This window comes from Platalea leucorodia, assembly GCF_965183815.1.
Source record: "Platalea leucorodia genome assembly, chromosome: 1".
Classification (NCBI taxonomy): Eukaryota; Metazoa; Chordata; class Aves; order Pelecaniformes; family Threskiornithidae; genus Platalea; species Platalea leucorodia.
Genome location: NC_138823.1, coordinates 110,369,666 through 110,391,547, shown reverse-complemented (window position 1 = coordinate 110,391,547; position 21,882 = coordinate 110,369,666). Strand labels below are relative to the sequence as shown.

General features: G+C 45.9%; 1 protein-coding gene across 1 annotated transcript in view; it reads right to left on the bottom strand.

Annotated features, from left to right (window-relative positions):
- The window catches only part of LANCL2 (LanC like glutathione S-transferase 2), a 31,535-nt gene extending 15,638 nt beyond the window's left edge, over positions 1-15,897 (bottom strand). The window contains exons 1-3 of the mRNA XM_082312569.1: positions 15,549-15,897; positions 5,216-5,333; positions 1,889-2,096 (exon numbers count right to left, since the gene is read on the bottom strand). Coding sequence (XP_082168695.1) covers positions 1,889-2,096; positions 5,216-5,333; positions 15,549-15,752 — 530 coding nt within the window. The 5' untranslated portion in view covers positions 15,753-15,897. The remainder of the gene's footprint in view (positions 1-1,888; positions 2,097-5,215; positions 5,334-15,548) is intronic.
- Between the last annotated feature and the right edge of the window lie 5,985 nt (positions 15,898-21,882).

Here is a 21,882-nt window from a genome sequence, read left to right as displayed (position 1 = left end):
GCTCCAACAAATAGGGAGCACCACCTGGAGCCTCTGGGAATTTCAGCTAAGCAAGGACCCTTAATTGTAGATGTATAAGAGGGAAATAACAAAAACAAACAAAACCCCGCAATACCACCATTCAGCACTCCCCCTCCCTAGACAACGCATTGTCTCAAATGTTTAGCAGCTCAGTTTTGAAAAGGGCAGGGCTATTATGCACAAGTGTTTTGCTTGCCTTTAGTGACGAAAAAAAAACTTGGGCTGGCCATCGCAACTCTCATTTGCTCCAAAGAGACTCCAGCAGTCTGCATTAGAATCGAGGTGGAGCAGAGATCTGTTTTCCTGCCCACTCCCCCCCTGTCTCTTCCTATCTTTTGTGATTAAATTGGCAATTAGATGAAACGATGGAGATGATCGCATTTTAAATTGGGGGAGGGGGCAAGACAATCTGGATTAACACCAAATTAAATTCCCAGATTCCCCCCAACAGCTATTACTTGGCAGAAATGTTAGCATTAACATCATGCTGGAGCAAAAATGCTGACCCCAATGGCTTGTTTATGCTGTCACTGCTTAATACCAGGGAAAAGCCACTCACACAAAAAAAGTTTTATATTATCATTCCTTTCTTGGAACTACTCTTTGGACTTGGAATTACATTATTTTCTGTTAAACTGTCCACTGTTAAGTTTTATTGTTCAAATCATACAACTGGACAGCTACAACGTAGAAAGTTAAAAGTGCAATCATAGATTACATTTTGACATCTATAATCTACCACTCAGCTGGTGTCATGAATATATTTGTAAACAAAAAAAGGAAGAAAAGGAACAAATAATCAAACTGTCCTCCTCCTAGAAATGACTTTCCAAGCAAAGGCGAGACTAAAAGATTTATTGCTAATCTCATTTTGCTATACTCATTCTTCACGCCTTACAGCAACACTGCTTCCCTAGCTGCATCCAAAATGACATGTCCAAGTTCACTGCCAGTTCTAAAAGCAAAAAAACCCAAACCTACCACCCATTTCAAAACTGAAATATTCATTCAGGAAAGGCAGCAGAGAGAAATCACACTAGGATTCTAGATCAGAAAGAGACCAATTGTATTTCCAAATATAAACCCGAATCGAGGTGAGGACACAAGGCTAGTCCGCAAATTCTGGCGGCGTAAGGAATGCTGCTGGACTGCTAGCAGGTGGATGGCTGGTGCCGAATGCAAACCCTACAGGGCTCCAGCGCTTCCAGCCCTTGCTGGGACAGCAGTCAGTTCTGTACCAGCAAAGGGACAGTTAGTTCTCCAAGGAAGCTCTACATCTAAATGGGATTTCTCAAGACATTTGTTACGTCTAGATTACTTGGAAAAGGGGCTAGAATTTTTTCAGGCTACCCTTCATATGCTCTGACCTAATTAAAGCCCTTGCCTTTAACGGTTCAGCAAATACCTCCTCTTTGCTTTATTAAATCTTTGTTACATATCAATCCAATGTACCATGTTTCTGTCTGGATTTTTCCAGATCCCTGCAGTGTACATGTTTTGTAATGAATCCACAATTAAGACCCACGCATCACATACTGCACAAGCACTACATATTGCCGATGACAAGCGTGCGGCTTTTGTTAAATGTCACTTCAATGTGACAAAATCAAAACGTGCATGCACTACAGATATGTCCAGGACATCCTGTCCTTACAGCAATAGAGGACTCAAGATAACCCACTAAATGTGAATCAAGTGTAAGACAGCTTTAATAAAGCCTATTTTGCATTCTTCTACTGAAAATGTATCAGGGGAGAAAGCATCTCCATTTCTCAATCCTGCCCTCCAAAACTCCACTTGCTGATGTTACTGAACCAATGCTCTCTACAAATGAAGGGCATGGCTTTTTCCACCATCAACCACTTACTTGGCAATACATTCTTTAGATTCACTGTCATTTTTCAGCTTGTGATAAACCACTGCACCCACTGCCAGTGGCCCTGCATCACCACAGAGGAAAGTAACTCTTCTGCCATTCAGATTGCGAAGGATTCTCTTCACATAATCAAGAGATCGCTGCAAATGGCTCTGGTTTTTCGTGACACGGTACAGTTGCAGATATAAGAGGGCAATACCTGGAACAACCACATGAAAAAGAGAGAGTTTCATTTACTTTTCCTTCTAAGTATATCATATTCCCCTCTTCAGTGCCTCTGAACCAGTAACTCAAATGCAAACAGGTATTTGGGCAATTAAAACATGTCAGTCAAGTGTCCTAGCTTACGCAATGGGAAGGCATGAGGCCATCTATGTCGATTACATTTCAGTTTGGATTGTGACAAAAATAAAAAAAAAAAAAAAAAAATCAGACTGAAGCCCAACGGTAGACTCATAACTTGCAGAGAATGAAGAAAATTCATGACACAGGCACCAAAGCTTGGTGAAGAAATCACTGAAGACTCAAAAACATGGGCTAACAAGCATGTGTACGATCAAGTACATTGACTGTACAATCTGATCTGAATTCTCTCAGCGCCAGGAGGCACACAAGGCACGAACATCGTTCTTCCACTTCGATCGGTCCGCGGCTGCGTGCTCTGGAGTCAAGGGCCACAGCGCAGTCTTCCGTCGGTTTCCCCCTCAGGACACGACCGATCCAGCTCCATCTCCTCCTCCTCACTTCGTTACCGATTTTCTCCATCCCCACCATTTCTGATGCTTGTCGTTTCTGCAACTTTTTATTTTTTTTTTTCCGGGAGGAGGTAGCTGGCCTCCTGCCCAACCCCCATGACTTGGAGGGCTTGACTGTACACTACTCATCTATTATATGCAAGAAGTGACTTATTTTCCATTTGATTTGTAAAAGGATCTTTTAATGGGCTTTTGGATTCAACTTGCTAAGTTCTTTATAACCCTTAAATGTACTTCACAACAAGATTATGAGCTTCTACAAGTTAAGCTGGTTTGTAAAGGCCAGAAAGCAAACAAGTCCTCAAAGAATGCTGGAAGGTAGTATCAAGCTTCACTCCATTAAACTCATTACATAGTTTTCCATTAAAACCAAACCAAACCAAACCTTACCTTAAAAATTGCAACAGTGTAGACTAAGGAAAGTGAAACAAGTCCATCTAAGTGGATGTTTATCGGCCAGCTGGAAGTGTGCAGAAGGAAAACGTTTACCTCCAGACCATACCGCATCTCAAACTCATTTCCGAACAGGGAGAGCACTCTCCCGAGCCACCACTAAAGCCGAGTACACACAAGGCCCACTTAGCTCCACAGAGAGGCTACCTGAGGAGTACAAGAACAGCAGCACCACAAGAGTGCTGGTACATCCTCAGGTGTTCTCCAGACTGGCGCTGAACAGGCCTTTCTAGGTAAGTCCAAGAGGAGACCTGCAGAGATTGGTTAGCCCAATTCAGTGGCACGGGAGCTTGTGGGCTACTTACTGGGATTTCTGGAACCCTTTTTTATGTTGCAATAAATGTGTAGATATTTGGGCTTGATCAAGGGATGATCAGAAAGTAGCCATGAGGCCCAGTTCATCCAGTCCTTCCTCATGCCACACCTTTAAAGTGGCTCCTCCAAGATGTCTGGCACATACAAAGAGTACTTGCATAAGCAAGATGGACTCTAACATGAGTCCTATGACTGTTATGTGCCAACAGTATGTGCTCCAAGATATTTAAAGGTGTTTCACAAAGCTCAAGCCAATGCTCGGGACTGTGCACTGCCAATAAGATTTGTCTAGACTTGGTACATAACAAGCAGGGCAGTTGTTTTCAGCATTGCTTTTATCTTCTGATTTGCACACTAGCAAAATGTTGCAAGGAGCAAGTTTGGGAAGAAAGTACTTTCACTAAGTTTTTTAAAAGCCAGACCATTTAAGTGTTTTTATTCAGGAGTCAATTCCACAAAAGCCTTGAAAGAAGTTTACAACTTGGAATGGATGTAACAGCGATCTAGGAAAGCAGGATGGAAAAACACGATTCTCATTAGACTGCGTTACTTGTTCGTCTGTCTTCTTGTTTCAGCTAATGATGGCTGTGTTACTTTTAGCTTATGACTCACTTTCAGCATGCTCTGGTTTATCAGCCATAACTTCAGCTGTCAGTCACAGTGTCAGAACATGGCTCCCCAGGAGCCGCTTCAGAGTGTCAGCACAAGAATGCCCACCGCTTGAGATCTTCTGCACTCACTTAGCAGCCACTCACTTTCAGACCTTGAAACACATCTACCATTTAAGTCTGAGCTGTCTAAAACTTCCCCACCCATCCACCCACAGCACCATCTGTACCAAAACACTAAAAAGAAAGTAAAGAAATTTTACCCTTTCACTGCCAGAATTAAGCCTGAGCACAGGCAAAGCCTGGAGAGTTTTTCCAAGCTGCTCCCCCTCACGACACAAACGTAACAGAACAGATCTCCTCAGGGCATGTTTCAAACATGCTGTGCTAAAAGCATAGGTATGTCTGAAGCGTGAGCTAGACAGAGCAGGAATAGAATATGCCATTGTAATAGCAAAGTGGCACTTGAGAGGCCAAGACAGAAAAGCATTTTGGCAGCTTGAAGAGCAGTGGCCGCATCAGGCTTGACAACCGCAGGCTCTGCCTAAAGGATCAGAAGGGCTCATTCACGTTTGGACAGCATCAGTGACGCAATGCTACATGAATGACAGTGCCTAGCGCTTGCACACGCCTGTTTATCTTCATGCGCTTCACAATCTTGCAACTCCACCTCCATACTCCCCCTCCTCACACGTTCATTTTACCATTTTTGTACAGACAGAACAAGCAGAGCCAAATTATCCATATTCCAGATTTTAAGGCTCTAAGCTCCTAGGCACAGAACATCCCCTCTCAATGATGAAGATGCTGTTACCATCAGACAACTGCTATCAGTCAGCTGAACAGAAAAAGGTGAAAATAACCCATTTTAAAAAATATTACAAGAAACTAGAGGTAAGCCAAAAGAAGAAATAGCCTTAGAAAATCCACTCCTTTTGGAGGATAAATATCTCCATACACAAAAGCCAATTACCTCTCTGTAACTAGATCCTTTGTCCACTGAAATCAATGCAAGTCATTCCAGACAGTAGTGACCAAGGGTCCAGAGTTAAAAGAAACCAACTCACACAAATGCCTGTATCAGAGTATTTCTGCTGCTCCTGTGAGAATATCAGAACCTCCTCCTGTGAATACACCCAATTATGCCATTTAACAAACACACTTGATTCAAATTTTAGCTTTCTCACCAGTCCAGCCAGTATAGGCAGAGCAGTCATGTGGATCTGCCGTCTTCAGCCCTTCTTCCATTTGTTGCAGAAGGTCCTTGATTTTTGTCTGGATCCGTTTTGAGAACCAAGCACTGACCTGAAAACAGGAGACAGGAGAAAAGGAGCGAGTCAGAAAAGGAAATAATTGAAGAATGCAAGCTGGCTGCTCCACCTTCTTGTTTGGAAAAAACAAACAAAAACCAACTATGGAATAAATACTACATGCAGCAATCAGCAGTGTCAAGGTGGTTCATCTTAAGTGTGTCCCATGTAATGCATTCTGATTACATATTAGAATAAGTCACTAGTATCTACATTAAACAAAAATTATCTGGGGATGCTTTAAAGTCACACAAAGAGCAGCTACGGACACTGTGACAGTATGTAATTATATGCTGTATCTTATCTCAGGCTCTTAATACAGTAAGCAAAGCTTCTCTGAGTTGAGTAAAAGGTGAAGAGAAGCAAACAGAAGACAACCACCTGCTGCCACTCCATGGGCCAATACTCCATTCAGGGTCCTGGTACCAAGACCACGTTATGGACGAACACAGCGCAGTGAACCTACAAGCCCTGTGTAATAAGCGGTTGCGCTCATCGTAAGGTCCCTACACATCTTCTGTGGCACTACAGAGCAGGAAATAGCTAAAGGAAAATAAATGCTCATATTTGAGACAACCAAGTCAAAGTCAAGCCATCATCTTCAACGATGTGCTCAATCACATCATCCATGACGTATTCACGTTTTCTTCCTAAATCCAAGATGCTTTTTGATGTCCCAGTTTGTGATCACCACATAGAAGGCAAGTCACTTAGAGCCATAAAATGCTCTTCCTCTCGCTTCTTGCTCTTTCCTCTCCCCAAAGCAATATTACAGTTGACATGCTTTATCATGAGAGGAGGTTGTTAAATGCAGTGAACTACTGAGGAACAACTACCTAAAAGAATGAGCTAGACACAAAGAAGATGAGTAAAAGAAGCTTGGCAGCTTCAGATCATGCATGAAGTTGAAGAAACTAACCTTTGATTTTACTTGCTGCTTGCCTTTACTTTTGACCAAGAAAAGTTTACATAGATGCTATATATGAAATATAACACAGGATGCTTCACTCTTGCCACCACTTCCCTCTCATTAAGCATACTGTATGGGAAGATACATTACTGATTATGCTCTTAAGCCCACGGAAATAGTCAATTCACTAGAATTTACTGCTCCACTAACTTCCATGGGAAAGAGTATTCAGGAAATCCCTTCACAGGACAAGTCCACATTTGAGTGGGAACATCAGAAACAACACTCAAAAATGTTGTGGTGTTTTGGGTTTTTTTGTTATATAACAGTATCACTTATTGATCAGCTTTTCCTATTAACACATTTATTAAAAGCTATTTTATATATTTCAGTAGAGCCTAAGGTCTAGGTTTACTTATAGAACAATTTATCTACTACAGAGCTAGAGAAGGAGAAACAAAAAACCCTCTTCCCTTTCTGAGCTATAGGAAAAGCTTTACCATTACCAGATAATTGCATCACTCTGACAAAATAGTGATGTACACAAACTTTGTGCCACCCAAAAATATTTTGTGAGTGTGCTTTTTCCATCACCTACAGAAAGCCCCAAGCATACATCACTTGTCACCCAAGTCTCACTTATCCAGGAACATCTAGAAAAGAAACTCTCTAAGAACACAGAAGCCAGCAGAGCTTCCCCACCTCCCAAACCAAGAGTCACAACACAGTGGTCATCAGAAAAACAGCATTCCACAATTTGGCTACCTGTCAGCTTACACTGAGAATAAGCTACTGTTTCCCGAATAGTGCTTGATCTCCTTCCACCACTTCCTTCCCCAACCTGCTCCCAAATAATAGCCAGAACAATTCATATTGGTGAAGGCTTAGTTTCATGTTAAACACATCTACATTTATGATGTTTTACTGGAGAAGGAGAAATTAGCTCATTACGAAGGATTACAACACATCCCAAAAGGGTTCGGAGGTGTTCAGATAAATGATGGGTCCTGGATGCCAGCATGCAACTGATTACTCAAAATACACCACACTTTGTATTCTTGTTCAAAGCAGAACTTCTAATAAAAATCAGTGAATTCAAACATCCATTCAGTGGATTCAGAAACCAGAAACATAACAGGAATCACACAAGTCCTCTGACACACTCAGAAGTCTCCAGGGTCAATGGTTCAAATCCATTTTATGATGGTGGGATAGGGAAGAAAAAGGAAATTGTGCCATTATATCTCATGTCACACTCATACCACTCTAGGAAGGAGCTACAGCTCCTTTAACCTTCTCCAGTAACTCTAGAAGTAGCAACCAAACACAGTAAGCATCTGACATCTACTCTTTGGCCTTAATATGGCATTAAGCACCTTTTTGGTAGCAAACTGTACCATGCAACCACAACACAGGACACCCCCTTTTAACTAGTTCAGTGAAGTCTGAATGCAAAGCAAAACCTTTCCCAAGGGCAGAGCTTCTCTCCTTCAAAAGACAGCTATGCCAAGGCTAAGGCATATGGTGAAACAGCGTGAGGATATCCACACGGATGCATCTAGGCGTACCACTCAGTTTATCTGACAAGAGTGAACTAAGGTTTCAGACTCCCAGTTTGTTTACCTACTGCACATCACAAGCACGCTGGTTATCTTTTTGTTCTGACAACACACCCGCTGTTACCAAATCAGGATATTTTTTGTCAAACACCAGATCAAATTACTTCAAGGCAGGAGGGGAGGAATAGGACATCAGGACACCTGGGTTCTGCTTTGAAACCTCAGTCCCATACAAGTAATTTAGCTCAGGTTGGCATCTCCCTCTCTCTAGAACGGGAATTGTAACTTACCTATCTTGATTCAGTGCTTGGAAAAGCACAGATGAAAAGTATTTTTTTATTATGATTATAATCATTTATCAGCCCAAACAAAGCTAATCCCAAGCTTATGCCAATGTGAATAGGTTATGAGTGGAAACAAAGGTTTTTCCAGCTACCTACCTACTCCTCCACCACTACCTCTTTTTTTTTTTTTGGTTGCTCTGAAGCTTTAACAACAGAGCACTATCACTGTTCATTTGATAAGATTTCACTATAAGCTTATAACAGATGCTTACATGCACTAGAATAAATTAATTACATAAAGGAATGAATGTTGCAACGTGGCTTTAGAAGACTGATAAACCTCCTTCAAGGAATCTTATGGCAGCATTACCGCTGAGCACAGAGCACACTAATTCATGTTGAGCACAGACTGATTTTCATGAGAAGCATAGTCATTCCATGAGGATGATTCCAGCTGGCATTCAGCCTTTTCTGCAGGTGACTCCTGTTATTCCTGTAGGGAAAAACAAAAACCAGGAAGCCTGACCTCTGATACCCAGTATCATATTTACTCCTGGTTCACAAAAGACTGGGTAATAACAGGAGCTGAAGAGTATCTTTAACAAGTAGAAACGGCTCTCTCCAGGAATTCAACTGCTGCATTACTCTTCTGCTGCTGCAGGAAGAACACCGTCATTCCAACCGCTGCTCGAGTCTCAGATTGGCAAAACAAAAAATGAGGGCTCATTCCCCATAATACCCAACAGAACCCTGCACCATATTGATTATGGTAACAAAAAAGGCTCATTATCAGCATGAAACAAAAGTAGTACTGCAGAAAAATACAAATATGTTGTTTTGCACATTAATTGTTTTGCGATTTATTTGAACCATATCACTTTTTCCATTGCAGTGAGGTGGTATGCAAAGCCTTTTAAAGCCAACAAAAACATAAAGAATGTAAGCATATATGTAACATCACTCACCTTTGGCACTAATGTCATGGTGTCCAAATTGTCAGCAATACCCATTTCCCCTATCTGCTTTCTTTCATTTGTAGTGTTCCTAAAAAGAACTTAAATCATCTTCTTTTGTAAACCCAGCACTAAAACTACAGACACACACGTTACAAAAAATACACCACGATGCAAATAAAAATCTCCTAAAAGGAGTGCACGTTTCACTTGCAATTGATATTACAATAAAATACCAATTCTTACTGAACTACCTCTCCATTACAGCCATATCCAGCTCTACAGCTGTGGCTTTACAACAAACCAGCACCAGGAGCAGATGAGGCAATAAGCAGCTGCTACGTATGTGTTTTAGATGACGATTTCTGGTAGGTAAGAGAAGCCTGTAACTTGAAGTCTTGCAAGTTTTAAAATAAACCATGCACATTTGGACCAGGTATCGCAATGTTTACCTACGTCTGACAACACAACGGTAAGACCTTATGGCACTCCTTTTGTGGTTAAAAGTAATACTCTGGTTTGACCGACACAGGGTGAGTTAATCTCATTCGCCTTTGTCAAAGACACTTAGATACTAATGTTTTTCAAAGCATTTATTTGCATCTTGACACATCTATGCCAAGTAACTCGTGCAGACTCACGGCAAGACGGCAGGACAATGGAGACCTGAGCTCAGCTTCCTCAAGACTTGTTAACATTTGTTGTCCTTCTTGCCACCACCAGCTTCCAAAACAGCCATCTTGCTGTTAACCCTCTTTTACCCTTACACTATTCTATTTTACCCCATCACCTTTTGGGGGACTGAAGAAGAAAGCGACTGATTATGCAGAAGCAGCAAGGAGATGGCCTATACACAGGGTGCTACCTACTGAACAAGCAAAATAACTCTTTGGTTTTATCTCAGTTCAAATCAGCGTTAAGAAGCAAGATTTCAGAGAGAAGTGACTTTATTGTTGGTGATGTGTAGAACAGGAGACATAGCACAGTGCCGGGTGTTCTTTCAGGCAAAGTGCATTTCAGAGAGAAAAAACAATACAGCTCAAGTTGGCAATGCAGCGAAGACTCATTCAAAAACAAAACTTGCATAGAAGACTGCACAAGGGACATGAGAGACACTGGTAAGGCAGAACAGGGTGGGGGACGACTCACAGCTCTACTGAAATGAGAAATCCTGGCCGTACTGAAATCATTGGGAACTTTGCCACTGACTGTAAGGGAGCCAGGTTTCACACCCACGCGCTGGAGCACAGGTTTATCGAAGCAGGACGAGGTCTCAACGCTCACCTCCACAGAGCTCCTGCAAGAGCCGACCAGAAGGCAGTAGGATCCCACATGCAGAACCTAGCAAGGTCAGCTGGGAAGTGACCTGCCTTTTTGTACAGAAAAACAAGTTTTACTTTGGTTTTACCTAAATCAAAAGACTGTTACAGCTCCAAGAGCAGCTTTTTTCCTTTCTCTGAAAACACCAGATACTAAGAAACCTCATCACCCAGCCTCTGAAACAGTTAAACACAGCTCTCTGCGACTACTCAGTTAGGTCCTTCCAGAAACAAATGCCAGTTCTGCAAAACCACATGCTTAATAAATGATTTGAAACACTGCTGTCTGCAGAACACATTGCTCTGTTTTTCTGTGATCCAGCACCTAGTGCCATACATGTAGTAGCGGGGAAAAAAGAAAAGAAAAAAAGAAAAAAAGAAGAAAAGAAAAAAGGGGGAAGGGAGGGAAAGAGAGAGAAAGAAATCAATAGCTATACGCAAACTACTACACTGCTACAAATGCCAACTTAGGAATAGGCTTTAAATGTAGGCATCACCCTACCTCAGAGGAGGTGAGGGCGTGAAAAACAGCATTAAAAGGCAATCCATTCAAGTTACAGGAAGAATTGTTTAAAGCATGTAAGAAATAGTGAGACCGTGCCTCTAACGCATTTGTGTGTAAAAGGAGGTATTTGTCTCATTGGTGACTAGGTTGCAAAAAACCAAATCATCTTTATGATGATTTAGATCATCATAGAGAATCATCAAAAAGCTTCAGATTATTGGTAACAAAAATAAACAGACACCGAGGAACATTATCCTATGTTTTGGGAAATGGAGGCTGATAAAGCAAAAGAGCAATACTGAAAATCACTAGCCCTCCAGGTAGCCTAATACCAGAATGCTACTTCTTGAAAACTAAGAAAATAAAAGTCTGTTGTGAGTCACTCACTACACAGAGGTCTCTGCCCTAGCTGGGACATTTTTAGGTGGTCCACAAGTTGTAAAAAAAGCTAAAACCTCTACCAATACTGTCTAAATTATTAGCTAAATTATTATTATTTGCTTTTCTTGCAAACACACAAAATCCACATCAGCTTGCCTAGGCATGGGCTTGCTTCCACTTTCACCTCGATGAGCAGGTAAAATCAGCCTGCCTTTGGTTCCCAAGTCACTGGTCTGCAGATGGTGTGAAGGTGGCTCCCAAATCACCCCTGACTATGCTATGGATGTAGCCACAGAGCTGTGGCGGCTCCGAGGACGGTGGGCTATCTGCGGGTCACCCACAGAGCGCCAGCTCCTTGAAAGAGCCATCGCCACCCCTTACCAGCAAGCTCTCCTCACCCTTCCCCTTTCCCAGGAAACCCATTACAGCTTCGGAGCTCTCTATCACATGAACGTTTCGATAAACGGTTTCTAAGCCAGGACAACTGGCTGCCCCCACTTTATGCAAGCCTGTGCAGACCTCCCCATTCTCGGTCCCCCACCCACAGCTAATGGGCAACACACCGCCAACAAGTCTCAACATTAATTGCAGCTATAGGTTGCCTCTGCTCCAGTTCAGGTGGGAAAGCAAAGCACAATACTGCTCAGACGAGTTACTCTCTGGTTCCCAACCTGCGCAGGCCCATTGCCTGACATTGCCACATTTAAGAATAGGTGAGTTTATAACTAGAGTTGCCTACAATGAAGGGGAAGCTATCAGAAGAACACCTGCTTTTCAAATATTAATACTTTCCCCAATAAACAACTACAGTGAATTAAAAATGAAATGGAACTTAACAGACAAACTGATTTTCCCATGAACTAGGGAATATGCTTTGTTCTGAGTTTATAACTGTCTATTCATTTCTCTGCCTCCCTGACCATTTACATTTCCATTTTGACAACTTTTGGACCACTCTGAGATAACATCTATAGGTACTTTTTCAGTCTAAGGTATCACTATGGGATCCACATCAAAAGGAAAAGGGCTACAGAATATATACTTAATTGAAAGATTCATCATTTTTTAAACACTTGCATTTAAAATTATGTTTCTTACTAATCTGGAATTAATGCTGTCTGACGAATTATTACCTTCAGCTTTCTCAGACTAGTTGGAGAAGCAATTCAAGTCCACGATACTTTCATGGTGAAGAAATCTAGTTAAGAAGAAGTGAATTTCAACTACGTGAGCAGAGCCCACCTAGATAAGTGCAGTGTTTACTGTGCCTATTTTTAAGAAGGCAAATCAGCAGCCCCAGACTTTGCTCTCTCTTCTCCTGCTCCCATACCTTCTAGCTTCCCAAACTGTACCTTATGCACACAAACACACGCTTCCCTGTGCAGCACTCTGTCCCAATTGTCTCACATTTCAGACAATGACTTGAAGAGCTTCTTGTCCTTTTATCAGCCGGATGAATTTTAGATGGCAATCATGCCATCTTATGAAATCAAATGGAGGGATTAATAATGCATTGCCTTCCATGACAACGGCAGAGCCCCACACACCTCTAGCTGTCATTACGTGAGTCACTCAATGCTCACCGCTCCACACAGCAGCGGATGGGAGGAAGAAATGATGCAGTGCACTGAAAGATGCTGAAAGCTGCTCTCATTTGGGGGAAACTTGCGCTATTGTGTACAGTGGTTTACAGAACGGACTTCCTAACCTGTGTAAAGTCCTTTTTTCTTCACTGGGGCTTTAGGCAGGCAAAGACTGATGGGACTGGAGCCTGTTACATGAAAAAAAGAACAAACAAAAAAAACCAAACCAAAACAAAAACCCCAAAAAACACAAACCAAAAACCACAAACAACAACAACAAAAGCACCCCAAAATACTCATCAGGAAGTCTCACAAAAGTCAGGATAGTACTAGGATTGACAACATACAAATGTTGCAAAGAATATAAACACACATAAGTATACTCATAGCTACGTTCTAGCCCAGAAATATGTAGGACAATTCCTCAGATTTTGCAGATGCAGAAACAAAAGAAAATGTACACTCGCATCGGCCTTCTATGAAATGCGGAGTTGAAAAAATTCAAAGACCACTGAAAGTTGCAGTAGTTACATCACTTTAACATGATACAGAAGATGATTTGTTCTTCCAGAGGAGCTTCACACTTTTGAATGTAACAAAGCCCAGACACCAGCTTTTATCACATACACAGCTACACAGGTGCTCAAAGATATTTTCCAAACAAAGCTGCACAAATAGCTGCCAACTGCCACACAGGTAACAAGGAATGTCATCCAACACTGATGCTGGGAAAAAAACATTTGCACCCACTGTAAAATAGCATACTCACTACAGCAGAGCAGAACAGGCATTCCCAACATGAATTTAGGCCCACAAATTCATTAACTAACTCATTTCAGCTCTGCCACAAAAGAATGTCTCTGAATTTGGATTATTTCAAGAATTAAATCTGAAGTAAATTAGAGTTAAACTATTCTGCAATACAGCTAGTGTTCTCTAAAAAAAAAAATTTCTAGGGATGTTCACCTTCCTCCGATATCAGTTCTCACTTTGGAAAGCTGTAGTCAACCTAGATCAGCAGCAAATGAAGGCTTATTTTCTCTTTAAAAAAAATGGACATAAAGTGTCAGATCTAAAGCAGGTATATAAGAAGGATGACTGGCCTACAGAAGGCCCTAGAAGAAAGTTCTTGGTATGTTTTTTACCATTTTAACAACAATACATAGCTATAGCTGTTCTACCATCTCCTCTCTGCCTTCATAGTCCAACTCATCATACTTGGATGTTTTTTATGTACTAAGCCAGATACAAAAGAACAAAGAAATCGCAGCTCTCTTTCACAAAAAAAAAAAAGAGTTTTACCAGCACTGAGTATACTGTTAGGGATTTTTGTAAAAACAAATCAGATTCCACTTCCAAACCTACACTTGCTTTTTAACCTCCTTCAAGTCCCAAGTTCTGCTTCTGACAGCTGCAATTAGCTGTAGCAGTAAGACGGCAGTCCCCCAACATATTCTCTTTTGTGTGTTCTGCTCAGCCACACACAACTTCACAAACCTCAGCTGCAAGAACTAGCGAAACCTTTCATTGCCTCAGACTGATGGTGAGCTGATGCTGTCCTGCTCATTCTTACAATGCTCAGGAAGAATGCTGCTCTCACTGCTGGGCATCACCATCCTCGGCCCACCCTATCAGTAAATTAAGGTAATTCCTTATTGCCACAAGCAGCAAAATACAGAGCCGAGATTAAACGCTCTCCTTTATTCACCCCGGCATACAGCCGAGCGCGTTAGGGAAGTCAGCTTCGCACCCAGCGCATTTGTGCTTCTAGCAATGTCACCATGCAGTGTTTTTTCACCTGAAAGATGACACAGTAGCACAGTACTGAAAGATGAGGCCGCTCAGGGGCTCAAATGACAGAAGGTCCATATTCTGGTAATCCTTCTGCAGCGTAAGCCAGCCTGGGTGATGACAGGCCAGAGCAGCTTCTGTGCTTAAAGCCTAAAACTCACATAGCTCCCCAACCAGCAGCGTGTGGTGTCGAGGAGATAAGCGGAGCAGGAAGACTGCGAGCCTCCTGTGCCAGTGCCACCAGACAGACACTCTGCCGGCCCGGACCGACTGCCAGGTGCCTGTCATGGTGCACCTGAACCTGCAGACGTGTCTATGGCAGTGAATACATGCCTGGGAGAGAATGGTCCAGCATCGCCTAAAGCCTGAGTGCTGCCGCCACCCGAGGAGAAACCCGTCTTTTCTAGACGTGGGCTCATCTTCTCCCTTCCCTGCGTGCTTGCTTTGGGGAAACTCGGGCAACTTGTAAGCGGTGTGGCAGAACCGCCGTGGCGACTGCAGCACGGGCAGGGCGACCTGCAGCCGGCCACCGCCTTCGCTGCATGCGGGGGGGGAACAAACAGCTTAGGGCAGCCGCTCCCGCCGCGCCCGCGGCCGGGCCGAGCCCGCCCGCCTCTCCCCTCCCCTCGGCAGCCCTCGGGGCCGCTGCCTCCCCACGCCGCCCCCGCGGGCACGGCCCGGCCGGCGGCCAGGGGCCGGCACGGCGCTCCGCGGCGGCGGGGACAGGCCGCGGGCCGCCCCACCGCGCCGCCGGAGGCCGCGGCCGGGCCCGGGGCCCCGCCGGAGGCCGCCCCGGGGTAGAGCCCACGGCCGCCCGCGCCGCGGGGCCGCCCCTGCGGGGAGGGAGCGCCCCGCGCGTGGGGCAGGGCCCGGGGGGCCGGGACGCGGCGGCTGCCTGGGCGCCCGCCCGCCGCCCGGGACTCACCTTCCCGTCGGCGCCGAAGGGGAGGGACTCCTCCTCCGGCGGGAGCCGCGCCTTGTCCCGCTGGGCGTCCGCCGTGCTGGGGGCGGCCGCAGCTCCGGCTCCGTGGGGCTGGTAGTCGGGGTAGGGGTTGGGGAAAGCCCGCTCCTCCATCTCCGCCTCGCCGCCCAGCTGCAGCTTCAGCCTCTTGGACATGCTCTCTCCCATCTCAGCCGGCCCCCGGCCCGCCTCCCCGCACGGCAAGCCGGCGGGGACACACTCCGCCCCGCAGAGCGGCGGATTTGCAGCAACGCGAGCGCCGCGGCCGGCGGCCGCCCCCCGGCTACAGCCGCTCCCCGGCTACAGCCGCCCCCCGGCGGGCGCGGAGGCGAGGGGCCCGCGGCGGCCCCGCGGCGCTGGGGCAGGGGCTGGGGCTGGGCCAGGGAGGGCGGCGAGGCGCGGCCCGCCGGCCCCGCGCTGAGGGCGCTGCGGTGGCAGTGCCCGCGGCCGCTGGCCCATCTGGGCCCCCTCAGGGCAGAGGCGCCGCCGGCCCCGGCCCCGAGCCGCCGAAGCCCAACTTGGGACGGCGAAAGGAGAGCGGCGACGCCGCGGCTCTGCCTGGCGTCCCCGTCAGCCGGGGCGGGGGAGCGGCGAGGGCGGCGGCGGCGGCATCACGCCCGCAGGGGCAGAGCGCGGCCGGGGCCGCGGCCGGGCCCCCCCGCGGGGAGAGGCAGCTCGCCCGCCCGCGCAGGCTGGGTGGCACCGCCGCAAAGCCGGCCCGAGCTCCTCACCGTCCCCCCGCCGGGCCGTCAGTCCCTCGGGCTGCTGCCGCTGCCGCCGGCCGGGCGGCGGAGCGGGGCTGCCGCCGGCTCCTCCCGCCCGTCCCCCCGCGGCGGGGACGAGCCGTCGCCCGGCGCATCTCAGAGGAAGGGCAGCAGCAGCAGGAGGGGGAAGGACAGCCCCAGCAGCAGGCAGCCCGCCACCAGCTCCTTCGCCCGGCTCATCCGCAGCCTCCGCCGGGCCGCGCTCATCCGCCGCCGGCCCCCGAGCCCTGCGCGCCCACCCGCGGGCAGCCCCGGCGGGGGGGAGGCGGTGGCCGCGGCCCCCACGCCCGCCCTGAGGGGAGGGAGGCGGCTCCCGGCGGGGAGGGGGCAGGCGGCCGCCTGAGCCGGCGAGGGGAGGCAGCTCCCGGCGAGAAGGGGGACGGGGGGCGGCCTCCTTCCCTCGTCCCGCCCTCGGGTTGCAGTGGCGGCCTGGCGGCGCGTTGTGGCCGCGCTGGCTGCGGCCACCGCTCTGCCTGCGGCGAGCCCGCTCCCCAAAGCCACCGCATGTCCAAAAAAAGCAAAAACCAGCCAAAGCCCCCGCAGCACCGGAGAGCGCCGGCGGCGGCAGCTCGTCGCCCCCGGCCTGTGTCCCCCGTCCAGCGCGGGGCCGGGCGGGGGAGGCCCCCCGCGGTGGGCGGTGGCGGCCGGGTGTGGGGGGGAGCGCTCCCGCCCCGGGCGGAGCGGCGGCTCGGTCCCCTGTGGATCCCGCTTTTCTGTTGGGGATCCCGTCCGGGGGGGGGGGGGGGGGGGGAGCTGAATGCACCGTGTCAACATAAATTTAGCCCGCTGTTTTATGGACGCCTCCATCTAAAGCTAGGAGAAGAGCTCCAGGTGAAGGGGCACCGTACAATAATCAAGGAGAAATCTTTTCTATTCACAAACAAATGGTAGATGCTGTCGATATTGTCGTAGCCTTCAGGAATTCGTATCGTGTACTGAAACACCCTGGTGTAGAAACAGGCTGCAAGAAGCCTGCAATCCAGCCAAACGCAGCACGCAGCACTGTGTAAAAATACGGACACGGGAGACCTCATTATCCCATTAAATATTTACTCCCAACTATGCCACTGCTTTTTGCTAGTAATTGTAAGTCAGCCAAACCGTAAACTATTAATTCAAGATCTGGACACTGTGCAGCCTTATTGATCTTTAGTTTTCTGTGCTGAGTAATTTTATTGCTATCAAAATACATATTTAGTGTGTAAGATTAAATATAGGTGATGCCTCTCCCAGCATTGGCTTCAGTTTACGGTTGTTTGTAGCGATATACAGGCAAATAAATGGGACATGTCCGTTATCTCGTGGCAGGATATAAATTTTAGGAAGTACTTTCTTCATTTTATGTATTTTTAGAAATTGACCTGATGACAAAGCAGAAATTCCAAACAGCTTGTCCGACAAGAGGTACCTTGTATTTGCTCTGGAAGTGAAAATAACCATCCACTCAAAAATACACAATCATCTATAAAATATCCTGTTCTGTAATCATTTAAAAAAATCACTTAATGCATGATTTCCTCTGTGATGGGGAAGCCTTTTGTGCTGTGTTGTGGAACCTGAAAGGGTGAACGCGGAACCTTTTTAAAAAAATCTCGTCTCTGTGTAGACATTTTGCTATGCAAAGAAGATGTTTTCATCTCAAATGGTTACTTTCCTCAGTGAAGACCAGCTGTGTCAGTGCAAGTAACTACATCCCTGTAACAAAGATCAGAATTAAGCCTTCAACACAAATGTGCGTGGCTTCTGTTTTCTTATACCTTCTACTCTCTTCAGTCAAACCGGTGGGGATATAAAAGCAAGATCATACCAACTGGTACCTGCTCAAGGCCTACAGATGAGGAGTGAAGGTGCTCCCTGGCACCTTGCAAGAGCAGGTTCTTCTCTTCCTCCGGAGCGGTGGGTTTGGGGCGGTGGTGGGTTTGGGGCGGTGGTGGGTTTGCATCTCATTGCGCTGTTGGGTTACCTGCGCACTGCTCTGTTTAACACCCTGTTGTGCCTGTGGACCTGAGATTTCTGAGGCATTTCCCTCCATCTTCACCGTTCTTCACATTTGTTGGAACATGGTGTGTTTAAGCTCAAGCATACGAGGTCTTCTCTTGTTCTTAGCAAGTGGGATACAGTTCGAAAGAATTTCAGGCTTTCCTTTTGCTCCTGTACCTTTGATACACACAGAGCTCCCACAGCCTGAATGGGAATCGTGGGTAAAGGAGGAAGAAAAATGTTGGGCTGAGTGAGGTGACAACCTTTAACGTAAGTTTTAAGCAAGAATAAATTCACATCTCTCATCTGTAACAGTACAGAGCAGGAGGCCTCGCCTACTGAAATCATGATTTCCTGGGTGCTTTCATCCAGAATATGTCTAAATGCTACTGAAAGCAGTGAGTCCTCACCCTTTCTTCCCACCCCAGCTCTGCACTCCTGTGACCTGCCTTCTGCAGCACTGGCAAACTTGCAGCCCTGCAGCAAGCTGATCTAGCTGAAAGCTGTCCTTTTCCTTTCGGTGATGTAGCTGAAATTGCAATGAATGTTTAACCAAGGCCTGATTCCTACTTAGATGTTGGTTTCTTCGTATAAATCATGACAAGTTTTGCTTAACAGGTCATGGGATACTCATTCTTTATACAGGAGGAATTCATAAAGCCCTCTCTTTTACTTCTTCTGGCCTTTCCTTCCCTCTAATCCTCTTTACATCCTGCAGCATCTGGTACTGTGCTCCCAGTCAGACTAGTGCCAATTTTTTAAATAGTAAAGTATTTGTTACTTTTTGGGCCAGGACTAAATAATCAGAATCCATGCATAAACCGTTAACGATGCTGTGCTTTCCCATGTATTTTGCTGTTTGATTCCTGGTATGCATAGTAAATGATCATAATTAACAAGGAGGGAAAGAGCATCGTGTATCACAGAGCCAGCCCTCCCAGGGCTAGCACACAGCTGCCCTTCACACTATACCCCACAAGAGCTCCATCGTATTGCAACGTGCTGCGGCTTGCAGAATGAGTTTGAGCGACCATCAGGAATCTCTGAAGCTCTAGCTGTGACATGTTTAATCGTTCCTTCAGCAGCTGTGTTCATTCTTCTTACAGTATAATAGCACTCATTTATTTTCGTGCACAATGGCTCCAGAGATGTGCAAGCAACAGCCCTGTCCAGGTTTTGTTCCGTGGAGACAGGATGATGAGTATGTGACTTCAGCACCCATGGTAAAGCGCCTTGTAAATTCTGGGAAACCAGTGTAGCAGCTGGCATTAATCTCATTTTATTTCTCAATACAGATCTATGAGATTCAGCTGAAATTAACTGAGAGAAGCGAGCACTTCAGGAATGGACCCTGCTAATGTGATACATAATGGAGGACAAGGCTGTACACTGCTTTCTTCAGTATTTACCTGTGGAAAAACAAGGTATGGCAATTTCTCAGCTGGCGTTAATCAGGACAGCGGGTCAGTGGGATGGAGTGGTTTATACCCGCTGCAAATAAAGGATCATACCTTTATTCAACACAAATGAAGTCTTTCATGCTGACTTTTGCTTTCTCGCTCTCTGGTCCTCTCCTCTTCAGGCTGTGCTTTGTCTACGCTGCATCCTCTGTGCTCAGCAGCAAGCCTTTTTCTCCTCTAGCACTACCATAGGTCTGTAATAGCCTATAAGCACTTCCTAATTCCCTCTTCACCATTACTATCCCCTCCCCTTAGCTGTAATTCCTAATTTCTTTTTTTCTCCACCACTGTCTAATATTATATTCTGCAACTAAATTCTTTAAAACTGTTTAGGCCTAATAAACTGTGGGGGACTGCTTCTTGTAATAAACGTGATATTGCAAAACAAAATCTGCAGGATCAAGTTTTGCATTTTAATTGCGAAAGACTTACAGATTTTGGATGAAATTTAGTCCTGCGTTTCAATTCAGCTTCAGGTGGAGTATAACCCAACATAAGAACGAATAGGCTTGTGTGATATGTTATTATCATGTTGCTTTTCAGTAGCAACAAATTTCTCTGGCTACTGTAAGTAACTGGTCTCTATTATAGCATAATCTTGCTATTTAAGATCTCGGAGATTTCTGTGAATCTGATAAGACACTGTGCTACTCAACCACCAAAAAATGTTCTAATAGTAACTCCATTTAATACAATTCTCTTCTTATTTTCTGTTATTATCTTTGGTCTTGTAGCAGAAAAAGCAGTGTCATCAAGTCTGTTGCGCTTCTGTTTGGATGAGGATGAGTGCACACTAATAAATGATAAGCCTGAGCAGCAGTTGTTGCACTTCAGCCTGTTTTTGAAGAATGGATATTGTCATAATCAAACATTTCCCTTCCTTATCCCCTTAATCCCAGTGGGTTTCGATTTGCACATCCTGAGGAATACAGCTAATAATGAAATCATGCAAAGATGCCTGTAAATGTTCTTACAGGTCTTTACTGTCTGTGATGGAAATGGAACCAGCTCGCTGTTGTTAAAATGTGCCCTTAACAATCATCGGTCTAGTGCTGGATTTTCAAAGGAGCTATTTCCAACCCTGACAAGGTTTGTAAGCCCAGGGAAAGAAAAGTTCTGTTAGTAGAAAAAAAATGTGACCCCCAAAGGCAAAGCGCAGGATGAACAGAGGTGAAAGATGTGTACTTTTAGGATACCTGTGGCTGGCCAGTATCTATAAAAAGGAGCAACAGAACAGGTGTGGGACGAGAGGATTCCCTTTGCCTAAGGAAGCTGTTGCAAGCCGGATGTTTAAATTTGACGTTAATTCTGCTACATCTTATTTCTTTTTATATCCTTTGAATGACATAACGTCAGTGTGGCTTAAAAAGCAGCCTTGAGGTAAAGATAGGTGAAAGACCCAGGCCCAGGATTCACCAGATCTAATGGGCATGGTGCTGCGATGCACTGAATGATCTCAGTCCTGTTCGTTCAGGGTTTGATTAGAGAAGTTTGCGTTCTTCAAAATGTGCTCACAAATTCACAGGTTTGGGTTCTATCTTTAGTGGTTTTCGCCGCATGAGGACAGAGTGGGATAATGTTTTTGGGGGGGACTAAACACGCAAAACGCAAGCACCTTCAAGCAAAGTAGCTTTATAACTTTTGCAGCATGAGAACAAACTACGACAGTACAAGAAGGGAGAAGAGAAACAAGGGGAAACAAGGGAATGAGAGGAAAACAAGACAAAGATAAAGCCATTAAGGACTAGTGAAGTGCCGTGCTGCTCCTACTAAAGGAAATGGAGAAAGATCTCACTGACTTTAAATGAGGCAGCTGGCTTATCTCTACTCTGACACTGAAGGCGCACATAGAGAAAGTATTGCTCAAGATAGCACAACCTGGATAATGATAGTAGTGAAATGGCAAGGAAGTCTCTAACGCAGGCTGTACCATCCACTGCCTGTCACTGTGGGTAGTCACCAGCCTTCAGAATCAGCAACACGGGGCCGAGAGGGAGGACAAACAAACTTCTCACCTGCCTTCTGGCTGGAAGAGGTCAGGGCTGTTGCTGACACATTTGCCTGACCAGATTTTAAAAACCACCACCAGGAAGA